The 12,285-nt window shown below is 42.2% G+C and overlaps 1 protein-coding gene across 4 annotated transcripts in view; it reads left to right on the top strand.

The window, feature by feature from the left end:
- The window catches only part of cars2 (cysteinyl-tRNA synthetase 2, mitochondrial), a 60,223-nt gene that overhangs the window by 18,347 nt on the left and 29,591 nt on the right, over positions 1–12,285 (top strand). For all 4 annotated transcript variants that reach the window (XM_078546083.1, XM_078546082.1, XM_078546084.1 and 1 more), the window contains 4 exons: positions 5,357–5,474; positions 5,564–5,635; positions 8,877–8,982; positions 11,085–11,168. In XM_078546083.1, the coding sequence (XP_078402209.1) occupies positions 5,357–5,474; positions 5,564–5,635; positions 8,877–8,982; positions 11,085–11,168 (380 nt within the window). The remainder of the gene's footprint in view (positions 1–5,356; positions 5,475–5,563; positions 5,636–8,876; positions 8,983–11,084; positions 11,169–12,285) is intronic.

The following is a 12,285-nucleotide window of genomic DNA, read 5'->3' as shown; positions in this document are numbered from 1 at the left end:
AGAAAATGTCAATATTTTGACCGTTTGATCAGAGCTGAAAAGCCACAGAGTTCTCTTCTGGAGGGCAAAGTAGAGAGCAGCAGGAAGAGGGGTTGACTTGGGTATAGTTGGATGACAGACATCACAGAGCGGTTGCAGACGAGCTGCAGTGGATGTGTGAAATAGCACAGCGTGACGGCATCCTTCTGATAGGAGTAGCTACAAGTAGCAGAGAGTAAATAACGTATATTTTTGTACATAGTATGCTTTAGGTTTAATGGGTTTTTTTAAAAGAAATGGATTAAATTGAAGTGGAATAGGAACTCAAGTTAACAATTAAACCAGTAGTCTAGAATTAATAGTGACCTTGGCAGAAAATAAATATAAGATGCATTAAATTAACGTGGCTGTCACAGATATCTGGTTGTTGTTTTTTATATTTTCGTGTTCTTTCCTTGGTGAACAGTGTGAAGTAGCAGAAGGAATCATGGGTTGATCAACAGCCTGACCAGTTGTGGTATGAATGCTCCTTCCATAACCATAAACATATTTATACCAACCAGCAGAGGGTAGTCTAATGTGGTGGGAAGGTTTTATGTGTTCCTACAAGCCTGTATGATGAAGTGGTTGGGGGAGGCGGGGTGTATCCAGACCGAGTGGACACGATATAATGTAAATAAACTGCCAGTGCATAGTAAATGTTTGTCGTGAGCCTGTTCTAGTTCAAAAAAAGGTGGTGGAATCTTTTACATTCACGGCCTTAATTTAGTGTCCCATCCAAATGAGCACGCCTCTGACAGTGCAGCGCTCCCTCAGTACTGACCCTCTGACAGTGCGGCACTCCCTCAGTACTGACCCTCTGACAGTGCAGCGCTCCCTCAGTACTGACCCTCTGACAGTGCAGCACTCCCTCAGTACTGGCCCTCTGACAGTGCGGCACTCCCTCAGTTCTGACCCTCTGACAGTGCAGCACTCCCTCTGTACTGGCCCTCTGACAGTGCAGCGCTCCCTCAGTACTGACCCTCTGACAGCACGGCACTCCCTCAGTACTGACCCTCCGACAGTGCAGCGCTCCCTCAGTACTGACCCTCTGACAGTGCAGCACTCCCTCAGTACTGACCCTCTGACAGTGCGGTACTCACTCGGTACTGACCTTCCGACACTGCAGCGCTCCCTCAGTACTGACCCTCCGACACTGCAGCACTCTGTCGGTACTGCACTAGGAGCGCCAGTCTGGATTGTGTGTTTATGGCTAGAGTATTTAGAATCTATGGCCCCTTGATTTAGATGGTTGAATTACAGCTGACACTAATTTACTAAATAAATATGTGACCATTTGATATATTAGCTTCCTCCAACATTTTAGATTGAAAAACAGCGACTGCTTAACCTAATGGGTTTCCCCCCCTCAATGTTAAATCAAAGGTGACTTCTGTTACTTTTGTTAATGTGATTCCCCCAAAGCTATCTTATTAATAAAAAAGCAGTTGTTTTTGTCTGCAGTCAGGTTGGCCAATTTAAAGCAGTGGAAATAACCGGTAAATCAATGAATTAATGAAAGAATGTGAAGCTGCCGCTGTTTTTTTTCCATTGTTGAGTAAATACAAGGTCCATTGTGTTACTTTTCCTGCAGACTGGTTAATGCAATCAAAGTGCTTTGTGCTCCTTCAGACGAAGTTTAAAAGAATCCTAGAATAGTACAGCAGAGAAAGAGGATGTTCGGCCCTTTGGGTCCGTGCCATGTCTCTGCACGAACTACTCAGCTCGTCCAACTCCTCTGCCTTTTCGCCATAGCCCTGCAAATCTTTTCTCATCAGGTGCTTATCCAGTTCCACTCTCTAAAAGCCATGATTGAATTTGCCCACCCCACTCAGGCAGAGCATTCCCAATTCTAACCACTTGCTCTGTAAAAATATTTTTCCTCAGAACCCATGTCCTCAGGTTCACAACCCTCCTGCCACTGGAAACAGCTTCTCCCTATCGACTTTATCAAATCAAATGATAATGGATTATCAAATCCATTCATAAAAAAGGAATTATAGTTGGATAGAATAGACCAGGAAGAAGTTACTAAACCGAAGGGATGTGAGGAGAAGCTGCTGCAAAGTGTCAAACACTGGGGAATGCCGTCCTAGGAAAACTCGTGACTCCCAGTTGTAACAAAATGTGAATATAAGTAGGAAGTGAGGACAAGGCACAAGACCTTCAATCTAGACCAGTGGCTCTCTTGTGATGTTGTACTCAAGAATCTGAGATTAGCGTGGTGTATAGGTCATCGGGATTAGAAGATAAAGGATAATTGAAGCTAGGAAAGGATGTGGAAAAAGGAAGGCAGGGAGAGAGAGAGCTGTAAGATGTACGACAGGCAGAATGGGACCGGAGTATGTGAGAGAGGCTGAGCTGCTATACCACTGGTGTGGGTAATTTCTTTTTCCCTTTCCCCCCCTTTAAGCTCAGAGCTTCAGCTCAGGTGCAGTCTGGGGAAGGCTGCAGTGATTTCCCTTCCTGTGAGGGTGGATTTCTTTCGCCACAGAGCAAGGTGGGGGTGTCAACTGTGATGCAGCAGACTCCGTTTCCTCAGTGCGAGATGGTGTTGGCGCATTTGACTGCAGTATGGGTTGGGATTGGGCAATGGGATGCAGCCCTCGCTCCAGCACACACACACACATGCACAAATATACAGTCACAATGGAGTCATTTTAAAAATATATTGGTATTGATGACATTGGCCATGCGTTCTGTTGAAAATTGCTACAAAAACATTTCTTTATGGTTCGTCCTATATTCAAATGCCCACACTGTTGCATTCACTGGTGATATCCAGTAGTGGCACTGAGATAGGCATTTTCATGTAATTTTCTGACTTGGCTGTCACACCACACTTTGTCTTGGAGCCTTGTGGCTTCTCTAGGGCTCTGCCTGCTGGGTTGTGTTGTAATTCATGCTCAAATTTAAATTTTAATAAATTATTTCAGTTTTTCTTATTTAATTTTTTCTCCTCGTCTTCATAGCCAGCTCTGCTCCCTGTGCTGTCTGAGCCCTGGACCCCTGCCCTGAAACATTTAGAACTCAATCTGGACAGGAGAGTCTGGCAATCCCAGCCAACCCTGCAGCATCCCCCTCATCACAACACCTAGGGACTGGTGCCAAAGTTTGGGCGAGCTGTCCCAGAGGCAAGTCTAAACCCTGACTCTGTCACTTCTGGGACCCTGGTTTTTTTCCCCACCAGTTGGCTGAACTTTGACCTGGCACCACTCCCTAAAAACTCTCACCCCCCCACTTACTCCCACTTGGGCTCACCAGCCTTCAAAATATTGGCAAAACTCCTGACACACAATAGTGTTCTTTTTTGCAGTTTCCACAAAAATACCCTGTTTTCTATCATGGCCCTGGATTGTGCTGGTCTCTTTCACTTTTTAAGAAATTTCCCCTGGGCTATGTTTTTCATGCTCATTGCAAGCACATTGCTTTTTTTTTAAAGACTGTGGTTTGTTTGATCCTAGTTGTGTTTCTTTCAGCCTTATTTTTCATTGAACTTCTCTTCCCCATGAGTTCTTCATTCTCTTCCTCCACCTCACTTTCCTCCCCATCCAATCTAAGAATCCCACATTGTAAACTTCCAATTCCTCACTACTCAAGTTTCCCTAAATACTCACTCCCCTTTCGGTACCGTGTTCACAGCCTGACCACCCCTAGATATCTTCACTTCCCCACCCCACCTAACCATGCCCATGCCCACCTGCTCAACTTACAATCAAAATAACTTTCTCCCACAAGCAACATTCTCCAACTCACCATATCCTTTGCTGCAAACATTTGCTTCTTTATAAATGGACAGAGTCTGGGGGCACCTCATCAGAAGGATGTTACACCAGTATGTTCCAAAATATTACATGTATTTCACAGATCATTTTAACTATCATTCTCTTCAATTCTAAATTTGTCCAACTGTACCCTTAGTTTTATGATTCTTCATCTTTAACCAGGATTTGTCCTATTTTGAACAAAAATTATCCCATTACATTAGTATATCCTCAGTTACACTGTACAACACTCCTTATTAAAGATATGTACACAGTCATGGAATTAGAGTCTGCAATCTTCACTAACAGGACCATGACATCTATAATAAAAACTCAATTTGATTTATTCCAGCACTGCCTAAAGCACTATGGGAGTACCTGAAATCCTGATCAGTTAACACTGCCAGGGAATTCATAAGAGAAAAGTTTTTTTATTAGTTGTGTATTTGATTCAATTTTGGAAGTTGTACTTCACAGCTTTTCAAACATCTTCATGTATTAGTAACAGGACAGGGAATGCACAAATGCAGAAACAGCACTGGAAGAATAAAGGGGTAAGAATAAAGTGGGCAATGGGATGCAGCCCTCGCTCCAGCACACACACACACACATGCACAAATATACAGTCAGAATGGAGTCATTTTTAAAATATATTGGTATTGATGACATTGGCCATGCGTTCTGTTGAAAATTGCTACAAAAACATTTCTTTATGGTTCGTCCTATATTCAGATGCCCACACTGCTGCATTCACTGGTGATATCCAGTAGTGGCATACTACTGGATACATGAAGGATTATTAAGATATGGTATCCTGTAAGTGACTATTAGATTTGAGTCAATTGTGATATTTATGGAAGTGCCTCCGTTTATATATCGCCTTTCACAACACAAGGATGCCTCAAAACGCCTCCCAGCCAATTAAGTATGTTTGAAGTGTAGTCACTGTTGTAATGCAAGGAAGCATGTCAGCCGATTTGTGTCCAAGATCATCCCACAAAGAGTTATGCGACAATGCTTAAATAATCTGCTTTGGTTAAGGGATAAATAAGTTGTTGAGCAAAACCCTGCACCGGAACCCAGACTCAGAGCAAAACCCCAGAGCCGGAGTGAGACCCTGCACCGGAACCTAGACTCAAAGCAAAACCCCAGAGCCGGAGTGAGACCCTGCACCAGAACCCAGATTCAAAGCAAAACCCCAGAGCCGGAGTGAGACCCTGCACCAGAACCCAGACTCAGAGCAAAACCCCAGAGCCGGAGTGAGACCCTGCACCAGAACCCAGACTCAGAGCAAAACCCCAGAGCCGGAGTGAGACCCTGCACCAGAACCCAGACTCAGAGCAAAACCCCAGAGCCGGAGTGAGACCCTGCACCAGAACCCAGACTCAGAGCAGAACCCCAGAGCCGGAGTGAGACCCTACACCGGAACCCAGACTCAGAGCAAAACCCCAGAGCCGGAGTGAGACCCTGCACCTAGAAATAAACCATCAACTTTATACCCCATATATAATGCGTGCACCTTAAATTGGAAATATTGGCAACAACCTTTTCACTCCTTTTCATTTTTTTTCTAGCTCCTATGTTAGATTTGACATCCTAAGAAGAATACTAACCAAGGTCTTTGACATTGATGTCATTATGCTGATGGTTATCACAGATATTGATGACAAAATAATTCAAAGAGCCAATGAGGTAAATTACGTGATTGCGTCTCAGGAAGTATTTAATTTAAAACCATGAAACTGATATTTGATAATTGACTATTATTTTCTGGATTGCAGTTGAATATTTCGCCAACAGTACTTGCTCGCATGTATGAAGAGGATTTCAAACAAGATATGGCGTGCTTAAAGGTACAATTAATATTTCCTTGGAGGTATGACAGAAGACATGTTTGCATAGCTGCTAACCGTTCATAAGCACTTTTAACTTCAGCTTCAGTTATGTGGAGAGACTGAGAAGCTGCTTATAGCAGAGAAGGTTGAGGGGATATTTAATAAAGATCTTAAAATCATGAATGGTTTTGCTCGAGTAAATAAGGAGCAACCCTTTCCACTGCCAGGAGGGCTGGTAACCAGAGGACACAGATTTAAGATAATTGGCAAAGAAACAGAGGGGAGCTGGGGAGAATTTTTTATTACACAGCAAGTTGTTGTGATTTGGAATGTGCTGCCTGAAAGGGTGGAGGAAGCAGATTCAGTAGCAACTTTCAAAAGAGGAATTGGATCAAGTCAAAAAAAATATGGGACTATGGGAAAGGACAGGAGAGTGGGATTAATTGGATAGCTCTTTCAAAGAGCTGACCCAGTCACATTGGGCTGAATTGCCTGCTTCTGTGCTGTAAGATTCTATGATATGGTCCATGATTAAAATTTACAGTTGGGTTACAAAGGTTTCTTTGTTAGTGGAGTAGTCACATTGAAATAATTGCCTGGGGTTGTATCATATCAAATACACCAACCCAGCTTATGGTAATTGCACCCTGGCATTGAAGGTGTTGAATTGGGAGAAGGTGTTTACCAACAAGGGGAAGAGCAGGAGCCATAGAATAATACATCACGGACTGAGGCCATTCAGCCCCTTAAGCCTCTTCTGTCATTCGGTTAGACCATGGGTGATCTGAATCTTAACTCCACCTGCCCACCTTCGTCCCATAACTCTCAATACTCTTACCTAACAAAAATATAACAATCTCAGTCTTGAGATTTTCAATTGACCCCTAGTTGCTAAGCTTTTATAGGGCTGGAATATCAACTGAAAATGGAGGCAACGAACCCAAGCCTCGACTCAGATGGGAGTCAGCGACAGAAGAAAGATTTGTGCTGAGAAACGTTAGAAGTGCTAGGTTTAAAGAAAGAAATAACTTTCATTTCTGTAACATCTTTCACAGCCTCCAAACATCCCAAAGCCTTTACAGCCAATGAAGTACTTTTGAACTGTTGTAATGCAGGAAATGAGGCTGCCAGTTTGTGCATAGCGTGCTTCCTCACACATGGCAATGAGATAACGATCAGATAATCTGAAGGAAAAATATTGGCTGGAGCAGAGTAAGGGACTCCCGTGCTCATTTTTGAAATAGTTTTCATGGGATCTTTAACGTCCACCTGAGGGGGCACATGAGGCTCCCGTTTAACACCTTTTCTAAAAAAACGGCACTTTCGGCAGTGTAGCACTCTCTTGGTACTGCCGCACCAAGAGTTCACTTCCAGTGCCAATTGCTGCTTTTCCTGACAGCCGTGAAGTTCAAATGAGGCAGAGTCAAGTGCTTTCACGGGACAGGGGTTGTTTTAATCCACTTGTGCTAGAAAATTTCAAAATCGAAAGTAAATGCTGATTAAGTACTACCCGCAGAAATGAGTGAGGGAAATAACCTGAGCTGTCTGTAGCTAGCAACTGAAGTTTTACAGTCAAACTTTAGGTTTTTTTTCCCAGTAAGTTCTTGGTTTCTTTAAAACTTTTGTTTTCTCGTCGAGCAGTTTATCTTGGAGTATTTTTTAAAAGTCGTAGAATCATAGAATTGTTACAGCACAGAGGGAAGCCATTCAATCTGTTATGTCCATTTTGGCTCCCTGTAGGAGCAACTCAGCTAGGCCAGTCTCCTGCCTCTCCATTGTAGCCCTGCAGATGTTTTCCCTTCAGATAATTATCCAATTTCCTTTCAAAACCCTCATTTTTTCTGTCTCCGTCACAGTCTTAGGTAACGCATTCCAGATCCTAACCATTTTTTGCGTAAAGAAACAACATTTTTTCCTTGTGTTTCCGTTAGTTCTTTTGCAAATTACATTAAATCCGAGTCCTCTGGCTCTTGACCCCTCCGCCAATGGAGACAGTTCCTATCCAGCTACGCTGTCTGGGCCCCTTGTGATTTTTGACATTCTATCAAATCTCCCCTCAACCTTCTCTATGCTGAGGAGAACATCCCCAACTTTGCCAACCTATCCTCATAACTGATCCTCCTCCCTGGAGCCATCCTCATGAACCTTTTCTGCACCCTCCCCAATGCCTTCACGTCCTTCCTAAAGGGCGATGCCCAGAATTGGACACAATACTGTTGTTGAGGGTGAGCCTGTGTTTTATAAAGGTTCATCATAACTTCCTTGCTTTTGTGCTCTTGCCTCTATTTGTAAAGCCCAGGATCCCGTGTGCCTTTTTAACCACTTTCTCAACCTGCCCTGGCACCTCAACAATTTATGCACATATACCCCATGGTCTCTCTGTTCCTGCACACCCGTTAGAATTGTGCCCTTTAGTTTATTTTGCCCCTCCTCGTTCTTCCAACCAAAATGTATCACTTCGCACTCTTCTGCATCTGCCTTTTATTCCATACGTTATTATTCGTACATTGCGAAGACCTCATATTTTGGGAGAGTAGCAATTTTCTGTCAATGTTTAGGGGTATTGTCATTCGCCGTCACCATGGCCTTTACCTTTTTAAAGCTCCCTGATAGTCCAGGTACTCCAGCCTATGTGTTGGCGGGCACTGGTTCTGCCATAGAATGTCATACTGAGGAAACAGGCTTCATGCCCTCCGCAAAGCAGGTTGATTGTAACTTTGTGATGGCAACCCTGTTTTACACCTCCTTGTTTGTATTTTTACTGACGATTTACTGTCACCCAGTTCACACTGTTGCACAAAGTCAATATCTACCCCAGAGAGTTCAATAGTTACTTTTTATTTTTAAAAAGAAGCTTGTTGGACTCTTAAATTCAGTGCTAATAGAAGGGCTCTTGTCACGTATGATTGTAAAGGTTTTCTAAATGGGAATTTGATGTAATCTGGTCTATTTTGGAGTTGTTTTCAGCTTCAGTACCTGTAATATTTAAGTACACAACCTGTACTTCTATTATGTAGACAGGACACAAGACAAGGCAGTTATTTATTGTTAAAAGTCATAGGAATGATACTGCAGAGATGCTTTTGAACCTGCCCCTGCATTAAACTATTTAAATCTGTGAAAAAGTTCACTTTAGGTTTAAATGATCTTTTGATATCTAACTCTTTCCCCCCAAAACAATATAGTTCTACTTGTGAGACAAAAGTAGGAACCTGGTTTCATCAAATACTGAATAATGTTATCACTGTTGTTTCTGTAGGTTCTCCCACCGACGGTTTACATGCGAGTGACCGATAACATTCCCCAGATTGTGAAATTTATAGAAAGAATCATTCACAATGGTCATGCCTATTCTACCTCGACAGGTGAGTTTGTGCAGTGATAGCTGCCCAATGAGTGAGTTTCAGCTGTGTTTTTATTAATAAATGGTATTCTTAACCTTATACAGGCAAAATATTAATTTTAGTCCGTGGATGCATAACTCCAGTCAACCGACAGCCTGCCTTAAATTAATCGTGGACCCTTTAGACTGATTGAGAATCTTATTTGATGTATGTATTAAAGTAAAATTTTGCATGTGACTGTGATGGCCCATGTGTTGGGAAAAGCTTGTATTTTCTTTTGTACAATGCCCGTTTAAGACCAAAGTGGCCTGGGGAGTATTCTAAAAGAGGGTTATTTGGTTTCCTGATTATGATATCTTTAGGTTTCAAGGAATGCCTATGTGACCTAGGGTTGATATGGGGATGAATAGCTAAAAGGCAAAGGGTAAATAGAAAGCTAATTGTATTGGGCTTGGGTTTCAGCTTGAGTTTTCTGTTTTACAGTTAAGAACACTGAGAATTTGTGTAAAGAGGAAACAAGCAAGGTTCTCTTTGAATGGAGCAGTTTTTTTGCTTGGCAGATCAGAACACAGAATTTGGATGAGAGAAAACAAGTAAAGTTCTCTCTGAATGGAACAGTTTTCTGATTGGAAGTCTTTGAACAGATCCTGGTGTTGAAATGTTCTCTGAGACTAGAGCAGAGATTGTGTTACTGTGTGTGTTGTACTGTTGGAAATAGCAGAGAGCTGAAGACAGGAAGGGCAAGGGATTGTAGATTGGGCAAGACCCTGCCTGCTGGTTTAGTGTTCCCAGAATCCACTAGACCATTTAAAGGGATCTGAGAAGGGAGTGTCTGGGGATTCTGTGCCACCAGCTCTGTTGTGATCCAAGTGAGAGAGGGTTTGGAGACGTACGCCTTGTTGGTGTTCACTGTGTTGGGGACTTCGGATAGAATACGGCTACTGGTGAATGTGACTAAAGGGCCAAAACAATTGAGTGGGAAATGAGAGATTCTACATGGTGGAGGCCAAGCTGGAAAGCCTGTGAGATTGCTTGTGGTCCGACATTTGTGTGGGAAGTAATGCAAGTGCTTTACTATGTGAGGTGTAGTACCTACGTGAGGTGTATCTTTGTTGTATTGACTATTTAAAATTAAATTTACCTTTTATTAGAAATATCCTTGCTTGTTAATTACTGTTTGAATTCTGTTGATTTTAGTTGGTTTGTTAACAGTAAAAGTTTGAACAAGTGAAATCTTGTCCAGTTGTTTTCTTTTCTGTTGGTGTTGTGGGCATAACTTTGGTTTTAAAAAATTATTGGTCCCTACTGGGACAGTAACAGCCACGTTGGTGCGGGCGTGTCGTTTAAGTTGGGGAGGGGGGATTTGTTCCAGGTCCACTTCACCATTTTGAGAGGAGCTTGATTTGAAAATAGGTACCGTTTAAGACTTCAGTGTTACTAAGAGAGTTGAAGCCAAGCTGGTTTAATTTGTTCCAAATAATATAGTGGCAGATAGTAACAATAATCTAGCCCTCATTTTTGAAGGGAAATTTAATAGAGGTGTTCAAAATAATGAGGGGTTTTGACAGAGTGCAGAAGGAGAAACTATTTCCATTGGCAGATGGGTTAGTAGCAGGACACAGATTTAGAATAATTGGCAAAAAATCTGGGGGAGGGTAGGGGGGTTAGTGGTGGCGGAAATTGGAACTTTCTTTTACACAGTGATTTGTTATGATTGAGAATGCGCTGCCTTAAAGGACAGTGGAAGAAGATTCGATTGTAACTCTCAGAAAGGAATTGAACATATAGAACCATAGAACACTACAGCACAGAAAAACTACTAGAGAAAGAAAAAAAATTGCAGGGTTATGGGGATAGAGTCGGGGGAGTGGAACTAATTGAATAGCTCTTTCAAAGAGCTGTCACAGGCATGATGGGCCAAAAGACCTTCATTAGCTGTATTATTCTATGATTCACAGTGATTTTAGCGACTGTATGCAGCTCAGTATCATTTAGTCCTAGTACAAATGAGGTATTGATCTTGCAAAATACAAAGAAATTCTTATCTAAGCCTGTCATGATTTCAGAACACAAGTTTTTACTTATTGAGCAAAACACTTGTTTTTTTTTCTGAAAATTTTCAGGAAATGTATATTTCGATATCCAGTCTATTGGTGGTCAGTATGGGAAGTTCGTTGGGATGTGTGCTGATACTGCTGGAGAAACAAGTATGTATCTACAATTGTGTTAATTTCTTTACTGTTTGAGCTGTTATGTTTAACATCTTTCTGCTGGTTGTGGCCAGAGTTTCTTTGAGCAGATTGGGTCTCAGACTGGAAGCTGTGCCTTTAGTCCCTGCAATGTAAGGGTCGGTGTCACCAAATTTGACGGTTGTCTCTGAATTGTAGTGACGTGGTGATGTTCCATGCTCCCTTGTCATCTCAGGCAAACAACAAATAAGGTGCGGCAAAATGGCCAAAAAGGTTTATTTAAAATAAAGGTAGTATGTATAGATCTATAGTAAAGGAATCTACTTGCACATTGCATAACTTGGCTGCCTGTTTAAAGACAGTGTACATAACTCTTGCAGCACTCTGAGCATGTTCTTAGAAAGACATCTCTGATAGTAAGACTTATTTTGGTGATGCTATCTCCCTTCTTTTGTGGAAGAAGCAAGGAGATTTGAGTCCCCGAGAGAAACCCTGGATTATAAAGGGTCTCTTTCCTAGAAGGAGTCTGTTTTATAAAAGTGACACCCATCACAGTAACTGTGGTCTGGGAAACCTGTTTGTACCTTCCCAGTTGGATTGGTTCTTGACAATAGCTACAACTACTTACATTGAAGGTATTATATAAATGTTATGAAACACCTAAAGAGAAAATGTAAGAAATATTAGTACAGGTGACCAAAAGCTTTGTCAATGATGTAAGTTTTAAGGAGCAAATTAAAGGAGGAGAGGGTGCGAGGTGAAGCGGTTTAAGGAGGGAATTCCAGAGCTTAGAGCCAAGGCAGCTGAAGGCATGGCCGCCAATGGTGGAGTGAAGAATGTGCAAGAGACTAGAATTAGAGTAAAGTAGTAAAGGGTTTGGGTAGACATTTGGATGGTGGGAGGGGGCAGGGGGGGTGAGGGTTAAGATAATAAATCGGGACAGACCTCTGATTGAATAAGGTCCTGTTGAATAAGCTAGCTATGTGTGTTGGCCACAGACAGACTACTCTCACCACCAGGACAAAGGAACCTTTGAAAAGCAAAATACTGCGAATGCTGGAAATCTGAAATAAAAACAGAAAATGCTGGGAATGCTTTGCAGGCCAGGAAGCATCTTTGGAGAGAGAAACACAGT

This window comes from Cetorhinus maximus, chromosome 7 (assembly GCF_964194155.1).
Source record: "Cetorhinus maximus chromosome 7, sCetMax3.hap1.1, whole genome shotgun sequence".
NCBI classification, from domain to species: Eukaryota; Metazoa; Chordata; class Chondrichthyes; order Lamniformes; family Cetorhinidae; genus Cetorhinus; species Cetorhinus maximus.
The sequence above is the reverse complement of the archived record's forward strand: the minus strand, read 5'-3'. Positions and strand labels throughout refer to the sequence as shown.